Here is a 12552-nt window from a genome sequence, read left to right as displayed (position 1 = left end):
CGCTGTCACCTGCTGACAGCTTCTAGGAGCCACAGGTGAGAGCTGAGTGCAAGGTGAGGACAAAACGTGGGCAAACTACCCCAGATGGAGCACATTGTGTACCCCATCAGAGGTACTACCTCTCTCCTAACACCCCAGTGTCTCCTATGCTCCTGCAGTCTAGGCAACAGCTGTAGCATTCAGCTGGAGGTGTGGAAAGTGTCCTGAAGAAAACAAATTACAATTTTTGTTACTCGTAGGAAATGTAGGGCCTACAGCATCCCAACCATTTTTTCTCTCATGCATTGCTGTGATTTTTTTTTTATAAAAAAACTTACAGCATCTTCTTTACTGCCATCACTGTACAAAGTTCAAAGAGCAAGGCTGCAGAGAACTACTCTGTGGTTGTCCTTCAATTATGTCCCTTCCTTAGATGTCTGAGCTTGCTGGAAGTATTGCAAGACTTTCTTGGATGGGGTAGCCTTTAATAACCAGATTTATGCACAAGTAGGTGTGCTGAATGATATTTTTTAACACGCATACACAGCCCTTGCTAAAAATGAATATACAATTTTTTTCTTTTATGAAACTTGAGGGGAAGAGGGGTAGAAATGTAAACAAACCATTTACCCCAAGGCAACTTTGGGTTCAGTATGCTAATGATTAAACCTAGCTACGACATCAGGTGTTCAATTTTCTTTTTAAAAGAAGGATGAACTCATAGGATTTTGAAATATTTTTCAGATCTGCATAGGGCTAGCTCCTAAAACTCAGAATCCCCTCCCATTTCTGAAGACAGTCAATATCGTATGTTTACAGAGGAGTGTGCACATAACAGTGTGTGTGCGTTATAAGCAAACCACAATGACACGTTTCCTTCCTTCCTTCTCCTACTTTAAGATTAGCGGATCAAAAAGTGTAAAAGGCATTGTGTGTAGAAGGTATTTGGGGTATCGCAAATGGCACCAGCACAGGCCTTCCCTGTTGCCGACAGGGCCGCCTCCTCATTGATTTAAATTAATTAGGATTAACTTCAGTCCTGAACTTCCACTGCTTTGCGGCTATCGTCATTCATGAGAAAGGCTTTGGGAGTAAACCCTGACAAAAAATCCATCCCCACTGCCTTGTGGGACATCTCTGGGAGAAGGGAAGGCTAAGGAGTAAACCCTGCACAAATCCAGAGTGATGGGTTGTTATTCAGTTAATTGTCTCCCAGTATGATAATTTTAATGCATTTCCCCCCTGCTCTTTTATTGTTTTTTGCCTGTTTTTATTATGCATGTCTAGTTTTAACTAAATCACCATGGAAATATTCACTGAAGGGCAGTATACTAATTTATTACACAAATTCATTAACTAAATAGTGCATTCTCCATAGCAGTAAACCTTAATGTTAGAAAAGTGTCTCTGAAGATATAAAAAACATACAGCCTGATTAAAGATTTTGGAATAAGACAAACCATGCCTCAGGTGACACTGTCAACGCCGTTGACTTGTTCCTTTCTGTCTGTCCAATGCTATGTGTTTGCTTAATTCATTGTGTTCGCTTTGCTAAGGGGATTAGTTGTGTCAAATTTCACTGCTCGGGTAACCTATGCTGAAGTACCCAAAACAAACTCATTAAAGCTTGTGCCTCTATATTTTTGGTGACACAAACTAGATTACTTCTTTCAAAGTTGCATAACTTGCATGTATGTTATGGTTGTTCAGGAGGATCAGAAGGGAATGTTGGAAAAATATCTTCATTAGAATTTACTTCTTAGTTAATTAATTTACCTGATCCCCTGAAAAGGTGTTAGTAGGTTCAGTAGACTTTAGGGTTCCTTTGATTTAGTTGACAACATATTGGACTTCCTATTCTACCACCTAAAGATTTCTGAGTAAATTGTACTCCTTGACCAAAAAGAAAGACACTTAGTATTTTTATCCCTGCCTTCCCGCCATATTGGAACCAACATGTTCAGAATAGAATTTTAAAAAAATTAACCTTTTGCATTTGAACCTTTGTCAAAACAATTGTTCAAAGTTTAGTTGTTCTTGTATGCCTTTCAGTATGTTGCTGTTCTGTGGCTAAACTGTGGTTAACACAGGGCACCTTGAATGTTACTGTTTCTTGAGTATGTAGATGTATTCCTCTACATCTTTGAAGAAATGGGTCCAAAGAGGACTAAAATAGAAGGGAGAGATATTTGAAAGGAAATGTTATATGAGTAGCTCAAAGCAGAAGGTAGTCAGATAGTATTGCACTGATGGATCACTAGCCAATTTCCAGTGGACCTCTGTACACTTGCTGGTTGCTGAGATTTGTAAAAAAAAGAATCTTGACTTTCATGTAAACTTTCACTTGAAATAGCAACACACTTCTTATATTTTTACACAAGAGTACAGATTCAAGATCACTTAACCTAGATTAATTATGGCTTCACTGTTAAGAGATCCTGCATAATCTTCCTTCCCTTGTAAATTTAAGGGCTGCATGTGAATGGCAGGATTTGTGTAGACCTTTCCATTTGATCAGTGTTCTAGATGGAATTGCAGCATGGAGAAGTAGCTCCTATGCTGGCTATTTGACTGTGTGACAGAAGTTTATGTCATCTGTATTTTTGCTAATCTCATGGATTCCCCTCCCCCTTTTGTGGTATGTAATAAGGGTGTACATCATGTTTCCAAGCATGCAACAGATTAGTCACACAGCCATCTTATATTTTGTGGGGAGGGGAGAAGACATTCTAACTCATAAGAATTTTAGTGTAAGATTAGGGGATCATTCTGTGAACCTGTCTCTCTCTTTCTCCGGTACACAAGATTTTCTGAAACCAAAATATTTCCCTCCTTTTGCAGTGGTAGCCGCTCTTCTAAAACTTTTAAACCAAAGAAGAATATTCCAGAAGGCTCTCACCAATATGAGCTGCTGAAACATGCAGAGGCCACTCTTGGAAGTGGCAATCTACGGATGGCTGTTATGCTGCCTGAGGGTGAAGATCTAAATGAATGGGTTGCAGTGAACAGTAAGTAACATGACCTTTTCCCCCCTGCATGTTTTTTGAGCATTAATATTGACTGATAAAACCGGGTGGGGGGTAGGGGAGTCATGAGAGATTTGACATTCATTCCCCTGGGATGGTAATGGTTAAATTTATTTCTGCAAACTTACCTCTGGAAAACACTCTTTTTAGAAATGGTTGAATGTGCCATGATGTAACTGCAGCCAGTATGATGTAGTAGCTTGAATGTTTGAATAGAGCCTGGGAGGTCAGGGTTCAAATCCCCACTGGGCTCCCTGGCTGACCTTGGGCCAGTTACTGTCTCTCAGCCTAATCTCAGCCTCACAGGGTTGTTGAGGGGATTAAAGGGCAAGCAGGAGAACTATGTATGCCACCTTGAGCTCCTTGGAGGACAAAAAAGGTGGGATATAAATTAATAAATTAATAAATTAATTCTATAGGACAGGTGGTAAGCAAATCAAAACTAGAGTTGGTAGGTTAGAAGAAATTGTGTGCATGGGATACTACATGAATGTGTACTGTCCACTATTGACTGTTTACAGAGGTATACCAAAGTAGGAGAAAGCAATAGTGAACTAAACCAACTCACCTTAGCTCTCATGCATGCTTGGAGGACTTGGGACAGAGGCAAGTTCTTACTTTTCGGGTTCCCAGAAAATAAGACGGAAAGGAAAACTTCAAGCAGCAAAAGAGAGACCCCTGTTGTTTCCTTCATTCGTTGACAGCACAAATCTGGCGAGGTGATCTATATGCTCCCAAGTATACTGCTTACCAGGAGGTCAGAAGCACTCACTGTAGTGAGGTGGCAAGTAGGTTTGTAGATGCACAGTTTGTGACTCACCAATTTGAATGCAACTCACCAGGGACTGGATAAACTTTCTGGGTTTTCCCCTTGTCTGGAACTGCACAAAGGGGAAGCAATTGGAGGCCCTAGCAAGCTGCAGCAAATGGCTAATTGTCTCTGTCCAGCTTGATGGATCACAAATTCTCTAGGTCTGATACGGTACCAGCTGTGGTCTGTCTGTTCTTTGAGTAGAAGAACTGGATTTTACAGTGTTGTTTATCACATGTGGCTGCTGAATTGTCTTGGGCTCGAAGACTTGCCATGTTCCCTGGGGATTTTCCATACTAGTTTCTTTAAATTTCAGCTGTTCTTCTTGAGAGAAATGTCACCGCTGTTTTTAGCAAACATTGAAAGCTGATAAAAGCCTAGTAAGTTTGACTCCCCCAGATTCCATCTACAGCTGTTTTGCTGTATAGACATGTCCTCCCACAGCTGAATTAAAACATCAGTTGTTAAAATATGATGATTATTTATTGAATTTATATACCGCCCTATACCTGGAGGTCTCAGGGTAGTTTACAGAATAAAATCAAAATATATAACCACAAAATACATAATGAAAATAAAAACAACAACCCAGTTACCTCCCCCCCCCAAAAAAAAAACCACCCACATTTTAAAAGGGCATAGGGTGTCAATCAAAGCAACCAAAGGCCTGGTTAAAAAGGAACATTTTTGGCTGGTGCCTAAACGTATACATTATAATGAAGGCGCCAGGCAAACTTCCCTGGGGAGAGCATTCTACAGACAGTCTATTGTTTTTGTGGAAAATATTGTGTCAAAAAATCTAGATGGAAAACTTTGAATGAATAACTGCATCTTGGGATAAAGGATTGAGCTATGGTTTGGGAAGACCCTGGTTTGAATCTTGCCTCTGCCATAAACTCAATAGGTGGTCTTAGGCAAGCTCTGCTCTCATGTTCTGCTCTCAACCTCAACTATCTGCCCCTCTAGCTGCAGTTTGGAGGTAATAATACCAACCTTTCTTAAAGTGTCCTTTATAAGGATTGCAAGATTATGGTCCAGTTAACACATAATCCAGTTAACACATAACACAGAATAAAATTGCCAGTATCATAATGCCCTTATACGAGCGCAGCTGTGTGAAAATAAATAAAAAAATTCAGAACATAGGAACTTTTAATTCCTGTGTTCCTTGACTGGAATTGAAGGGCATGGAAGGATCTGTCAGTCTTGCTGAATGGAGGAGGCCATGATCTCAATAGCAGTTTAATGACAGTGACATTGAAATTGTCATAATTTGACTTCCCAGACATCACCCAATTAGATTGTGGAAGGCCACAAATCCTTTTGTGCTGCTGCTTTGTCTGCAGCCAAACTAAAACAAGACAAATTGCACAGCTGTTCCTGTTTACAAGGCCAATCTTCAAATAAAGGTAAAGGTAAAGGTACCCCTGCCCGTACGGGCCAGTCTTGACAGACTCTGGGGTTGTGCGCCCATCTCACTTAAGAGGCCAGGGGCCAGCGCTGTCCGGAGACACTTCCGGGTCACGTGGCCAGCGTGACATCGCTGCTCTGGCCAGAGCCAGAGCCAGAGCCAGAGCCGCACACGGAAACGCCGTTTACCTTCCCGCTGGTAAGCGGTCCCTATTTATCTACTTGCACCCGGAGGTGCTTTCGAACTGCTAGGTTGGCAGGCGCTGGGACCGAGCAGCGGGAGCGCACCCTGCCGCAGGGATTCGAACCGCCGACCTTTCGATCGGCAAGCCCTAGGCGCTGAGGCTTTAACCCACAGCGCCACCTGCGTCCCACAATCTTCAAATACAAGTCTGTAAATGGCATCTTGAAAGAAGGGTGCTCAGCATTTTTCAGGATTGGAGTAGGGCAATCTAGTAATAGATTTGGTATTAAATGGGGCAGGGGAGTGCAACCCTGTTGCTTTTTGATAGCTTAATGGCTTTTGATGCCATGATTTCCTAGTGGGCCAACTCTCTGGGTTGGCAGTAGGAGGTCCTGTGCTTTGGTGGTTCCAGTCTTATTTATAAGGCTAGATTCAGAATAGTATTGGGTGACTGTACCTCAGCCCCTTAGCAGTTATGCTTTGGGGTACCACAGGGTTCAGTCTTGTCCCCAGTGTTGTTTAACATCTATGTGAAGCCATTGGCAGTGGCCATGCTGCTCTACGTCTCTTTGACATCTGAGTCAAGTGTGGACGTGCAGGTCCTGGATCAGTGATTGGATCTGGTGGGATGGGTGAGGGTCTACAAGTTGTAACTGAATCCTGATAGGTTCAAGTGACGGTGGTAGCTAGGGTCACCTTTTACCAGCTTCAGCTAGTGTGTCAGCTGCACACATTCCAGGACAGGATTGCATGGTGCAAGCACACTGTGTTTTGATAGCCTCAATATTTCGCTACCATAGTGTGGTGTATGAAGAACTGCCCTTAAGGTTGGCTTGGAAGCTGCAGAAAAGGGAGACTAACCATGAGTACAATATATAACATCACTTTTGAAAGAACTGCACCAGCTGCCAGTTTGCTGCCAAGCCAAGTTTAGGGCCTTTAAAAAATTAGGACCTGGGTACATGAAGAAATGCATTCTCCCACATAAATCTGCCCATAGACTGAGATACTTGGATGAAGTCTGCATGGTCAACTTAGTGACAATGGACTGTTTCTGTCATGGCACACAGTTTATGGAATCATCCCCCCTTTATTAAGTTTTTGCACAACTTCATTAAGTTTCTGGTGCATCCAAGCATTTGCTGGTTCTCAGTGCCACCCTTTTAGTATAATTTGGCTGGTTTTGTTGTGATTTTTGTATTCTGCTGTATTTTAATATAATGTTTTATGCCAGCCTGGCAGTTCGAAAGCATAACAGTGTGAATAGATAAATAGGTACCACTGGGGAGGGAAGGTAAACTGCGTTTCCATGCGCTCTGGCACTCATGGTGTTTTGTGTGCCAGAAGTGGTTTAGTCATGTTGGCCACATGACTCGGAAGAGCTGTCTGCAGACAAACGCTGTCTCCCTCAGCCTGAAAGCGAGGTGAATGCCACACCCCATAGTTGAATTTAAATGGACTTCACCGTCCAGGGGTCCTTTACCTTTCATGAGAAACATGTTTGTATTGTTGTGAGTCTCCCTGGTATTACTGATGAAGATACAGAAATGTTATAAATAAATGATAAAGCAGTCAACAGAAGGAACTTTGCCTTCTTAGCATTGCTTTGGTAGACATGCTGCTCAATAACACCAGGGGATAAACTCCAGACAGAGATCCTGATACCATAGACGAGGAACGACCAAGCAAGGGATGTAAAGGTAGCAAAGCATGTTAAGAGATGAGGTAGACACTGAGCCATTGATGTGTGTTTAGCAGTTGTAGATGGTTTGACTCTAAGGATCCTATTTCACTGGAAGGAATGGAAAGCCAGAGGATTGCGTATTTGTACTTTCACCACTTTTAACAAACATAGATTATATAGTTTCAAAACCATTTTAGTACACTTATCTTGTTATGTGAGTCTTTCTGGAGGTCTTAGTCTGTTTTCTGACTGGCATTTCCTTTGTATAGTAACATATTAAACACAGCAGAGTACTTTTGCTGAGAAGCTGTGTGAATGGTCTAGCTTGCAACTAGCTTGCACAACACTTTTTATCTGCCAAATTGAAATCGTTCCTATTTTTTATATATACAGCTGTGGACTTCTTCAACCAGATCAACATGCTTTATGGGACAATTACAGACTTCTGCACAGAAGAGAGCTGCCCAGTGATGTCTGCAGGTCCAAAGTAAGAATGCTAGTTATGCGACTTTGAAACTATGAGACATAAAATACTTGCTGTTTTTCATTTTTCATTGGGTTTTAAACAATGATAATTGCTACTCTTAGTAAGTTAAAACCCTGAAATTTTATTTACAAAGAAGCTGAAGTTCTGTGTTTCATGTTTTTGCTTTTAGCCTGATCGAATTCTTTACAGATTTGTTTGGTGGTGGGAGGTCAATGAAAGTGTGAGTGAGAGCAGAGCAGGAGGAATTTAATAGTCCTGAAGGCCATGATCTGACCTTGAACTGCTGAATTGCAAATATTGCCGGCATGTTTTTCATCTCTACAACCCTGAGAACTGGAAACCCTTTTTTATTTTAAAAATGATAGTGATTAACTCCGATTTCCAGCTACCTAAGGTAGCCCACTAGATAATCCCTTTCCCACAACTACAACTGCTTCAACAGCACACTTGCCTGAAGCTTGGTAACTGGGATTAAGCAATACCATCTAGTGGGTTGGGTTGGCTCAGGGTCCTCTATTTGCTGTCTCCTACGCTAAGCAGTGTTGTTAAGACAGGAGAGGACCATTAAATATATGTGTCTGTATAGGTCCCCCCCTTTTGTTTCCCCTTTACATACATATATACATATTTAGTTGCCTTGTCCTTTTAGTTCTACTGATGCATCTGGAAATAGCATGATCTGTCTCTGTTTCTCTGTGTCTTAATATACCTTGACGACTGGTTGAATCAGAGTTGTTTGGATGCAGGGTTTTATTTTCAGTACAGAAACCTTGATTAAAGGACTTTTCTGATCTCTTCCAAATTTATTAGCTGGCAAAAGCTGAACATGGTTAAAAATGAAGGCGGATATGTAAATCTTTTACTCACAGACATGTTATTACACTGGCACCGTTTGCAGTAAGAGGCAATGGTTGCCTCTTATTCACTACAATTAAGCAGCTGTTTTTCTTGGGTTAGCTATTCAGATGCCATGTGCAAGCATAACATTTCACTATCAGTCGCTTTCCTTAATTATTGTGTCTGAAAGCCACTGTTTAGAGAAAAGAATGGCCACAAGCCAGGATATGTAACTGGTTTGAAGTGGGTGTGCAGACCTTGGTTAATACTGTAATCTTATGCACACATAACTTGGAAGTAAACTGCACTTGAACTTACAAGGTGCAAAACAGGCTTTACTGGTCTCTCTTTACGTACAATTTGGTTGTCTAACAGTTGCAGATTTGACAACCCTGATGTACGCTATGGGATTTGATGGCTCTTCCTAACCATTTCAACTCCCCTGACAACTGGTCTGTCTCCAGCCCAAAATGTTCCACATGTTCTGAAGCCAGTTTCTGGCATTCATTCAGATCTTCCTATTTTGTTCAGCTGATAGATTTCTGAAAATTTTAAATGGGTGAATATAGGTGCGAGGTACCAGTTTCCAAAGTGGCCCTCCATGCTGAATATCAATGCAATACAGAAGAAAGTGGCTTTAGCATTTATTGTTTTACTCGGTTCTTGTGGAATACATGACTGTTTTAAGGGAATTTTTTCAAATTTTGCTTGCATATCATTACTGCATTGGCTCAAAAGAAGCCAATTCATAGTTTCCTACCGTAAGATCAGAGAGTTCTGAAAACATTGCTTAATTACAGTGTTCTGGTTCATAGATACATTGAAGCTCTCTCCATGGGTGTCTTGTGTTTGATTTGTTACACTGTTGCTTGCTATCCTGGAAATGTGTGCTGAGCTGAAATACAGTAGTTTCACTCCAAACAAGAGAAAGAGAAAATTTGACGGAGCTGTGCATAATATTAAGATTATCAAAAAGAAGGCTGTTTAAGGAGGCTGTGGAAGGGATCAGAGACCAGGTTCTGGAATAATTAAGGTTCATGGCTGAATGTTTTCTGCTTTACTATTCCACTTAATGTGTCATTTGCATCAGTTAAGCTATATGCAATACTGTACCATAATTTTAAATCCAATGCTATTAAAGTATAAAACTAGACTGTTAGCTTTAGATTAAAAAGGAGTAGAACATGAATGAGTGTGTTTAATGCACGTGTTACTTAGCTTCAAAAGTTCTGAAATTAAAAAGCATTTCATGAGCTAAGGGCATGACTGCATTGGGGAAGAACTTGCCTCTGGCTTGAGATACTATGAGGTTTGGGGCATTGTAACATGGTTAGCACGATAATTCTCCTTGAACCATAGTGCTGGTTGTAGGGATAGCTTTGCAAAATGCCAATTATGTCACGTCTTATATAGTGATACCATAATCACTCTAATTCTCATGTGTGTATATTTGGATGCCAACCAACTGGTTCTCAGTGCCCGGGGGGAATTTGTTCCCTGTGCTAATCACTTTTGAAACTGAGGAGACTTGTGTATGGGGAAGGGGTTAAAAGAGAGAAGAATTCTCTTGAGCATTTCCAGGCCCTTGGGCACACCTGAAGCAGGCCTTGATATCCCAATGTTATAAAAACAATAATTCATTTGTTTAGTGTGTACAGTCCTGGATTTAATTAAAGGGATGTCTTTTAACCCTGTTTCATTCCAGATATGAGTACCACTGGGCAGATGGGACAAACATAAAGAAGCCAATCAAGTGTTCAGCACCAAAGTACATTGACTACCTTATGACATGGGTTCAGGACCAGCTGGATGATGAGACACTCTTCCCATCCAAAATAGGTAATTTTAAAATTAGTATATTGCTGCTATAGGTAGCTTGGTAGGTTTCTGGATGAAACATCGGCTCTGGATCCATTCCAGTCCGGCTTCCGCGCTGGTCATGGGACCGAGACGGCTCTGGTCGCCCTAACAGATGATCTCCGCAGGCAGCTGGATCAAGGCGGGTCGGGGCTGCTGATTCTTCTAGACCTGTCAGCAGCCTTCGACATGGTCGATCACAAACTCCTGGACCACCGCCTTGCCGACGTGGGGATCCAGGGCACAGTCCTTCAATGGCTATGCTCGTTTCTCTCTGGTCAGGGACAGAGGGTGGCGCTTGGGGGGGGGGATTGTCATCCCGCCACTCCTTGGTGTGTGGAGTGCCCCAGGGTGCGATACTCTCCCCGATGCTTTCTAACATCTTTATGCGCCCCCTCGCCCAGCTTGTCCGGAGTTTTGGGCTGGGCTGCCATCGGTATGCTGATGACAACCAACTCTATCTGTTGATGGATGGCCATCCTGACTCGGCCCCAGACACACTGATCAGATGCTTGGAAGCTGTGGCTGGATGGTTACGTGGGAGCCGGTTGAAGTTAAATCCTTCGAAGACAGAGGTCCTCTGGCTGGGACAGGACGATATGGGATTGAGGGGGCAACTCCCATCTCTTGCGGGGGTGCAGTTAGTGTCAGCACCGTCCGTTAAGGGTTTGGGTGTAATCTTCGATACCTCCCTCTCCATGGAGGCGCAGATTGCAGCTATAACAAAGGCGGCATTTTTTCATCCCCGCCAAGCTAAGCAGTTGGCTCCTTACCTCTCTCGCCCTGACTTAGCCACTGTGATCCACGCGATGGTCACCTCCAGACTGGATTATTGTAACTCGCTCTATGTGGGGCTGCCCTTGGGACTGACCCAGAAACTCCAGCGGGTGCAGAATGCCGCAGCGAGACTCCTTATGGGGTCTTCACTGCGAGATCACATTCATGCTAGAAAAACACTTGCATAGATGGTACTTTTCCGATATTTGTGGTTCTCAGTCCTGATACATGGGCTGTTTAAACCTGTGCTGCTCCCTGCCCATTCATGGGATGACAAGAACTCTGTATTCCTTGTGAGTGGCTTCTTATGCTTGCTGCATGGGTCATGTATTGTGCTACAGCTTATGCACTGAAGCAAGAAGCCACTATCTAGATGAGTTTTGAGCATGATAGCAGCGGGGGGTTGTATCTAATGAACCTGTCTCATCAGCACAAAGGCTGCTTCTACTTGTGCAACAGAACTTCCCCTTCCTCTTTTCTCTCCCCCTCCCACCCCCAACCTGCTCTGGATGCTTAGGGTAAACCCCAGAACAGATCTGGGGGCGAAGAGAGGGGAAGTTCTGTTTTGCAAGTGGTCATAGTTGTGTGAACAGGATGGTTTTGTTGGATACAACCCTGCATTCTTTGTAGGGCTTGAATGTAAACACTTGGACGTTTGCTTTGTTGATTTCTAGGTGTTCCTTTCCCAAAGAACTTCATGTCGGTAGCTAAAACGATCCTAAAGCGTCTCTTCAGAGTTTATGCTCACATCTACCACCAGCACTTTGATCCAGTCATTCAGCTGCAAGAAGAGGCACATCTCAACACATCCTTCAAGCACTTTATCTTTTTTGTTCAGGTATCTAGGCATGACTTAATATTTCCCTGCAAGATGGAGCGTGGGCTCGCATTCTCTTTTGAGTTTTCTGTTGCTTATTGCAGTAACTAGGGATCCTTGTATTCTTCAGTACATTTGAAGTTTCTCTCTAACATGATTCTAATGTTGTCTGCTGTGCCCTATTCCCAATTAAGTTCTATGTCATGCCGTGAAGTATTATTGGGAGAAAAGGTTTGGAGCTATTTATTTATTTGAAAGACTTATATACTCTATCTTAATCAACCAGAAAATCAAAGGAGGTTCTATAAAATATAAAGCATTAATCTAAAAATACCAACAGAATTAAACATTTAAAAACAAGCTGACGTATTTTTTTAAAAAAAATAGGTAAATAAAATTAGTAGTCTTAAAACAAATAAACCTAGTAAAATTACATGTTTGGGTAGGCTTGCCTAACGAAAAAGGTTTTAGCAGGTTCCAAAAACTGTACAGTAAAGCCACCAGCCAAATATTTTCTTTTGTGATCTCCTTAATGTGACATGAATGGTGAATATGCATAACCAGAAACCTCTGTGCACTTTAACTGGATATTTAAAAATATGCATAAGTGATTATCTGATTACTGTAAAAGCAGTTCCTTTAGGATTATATATCCCATTTGGAAATGCTGAAATCCTTCTGTG

General features: G+C 42.0%; 1 protein-coding gene across 2 annotated transcripts in view; it reads left to right on the top strand.

Moving 5' to 3' along the window:
• The window catches only part of MOB1B (MOB kinase activator 1B), a 34671-nt gene that overhangs the window by 16397 nt on the left and 5722 nt on the right, over nucleotides 1-12552 (top strand). For both annotated transcript variants that reach the window (XM_079991236.1, XM_079991235.1), the window contains exons 2-5: nucleotides 2821-2987; nucleotides 7488-7581; nucleotides 10124-10257; nucleotides 11727-11890. In XM_079991236.1, coding sequence (XP_079847362.1) covers nucleotides 2821-2987; nucleotides 7488-7581; nucleotides 10124-10257; nucleotides 11727-11890 — 559 coding nt within the window. The remainder of the gene's footprint in view (nucleotides 1-2820; nucleotides 2988-7487; nucleotides 7582-10123; nucleotides 10258-11726; nucleotides 11891-12552) is intronic.

The sequence above is a fragment of the Podarcis cretensis genome, assembly GCF_951804945.1.
Source record: "Podarcis cretensis genome assembly, chromosome: 9".
Lineage (NCBI taxonomy): Eukaryota > Metazoa > Chordata > Lepidosauria > Squamata > Lacertidae > Podarcis > Podarcis cretensis.
Note: the sequence above shows the minus strand (reverse complement) of the source record. Positions and strands in the feature narration are given on the sequence as shown.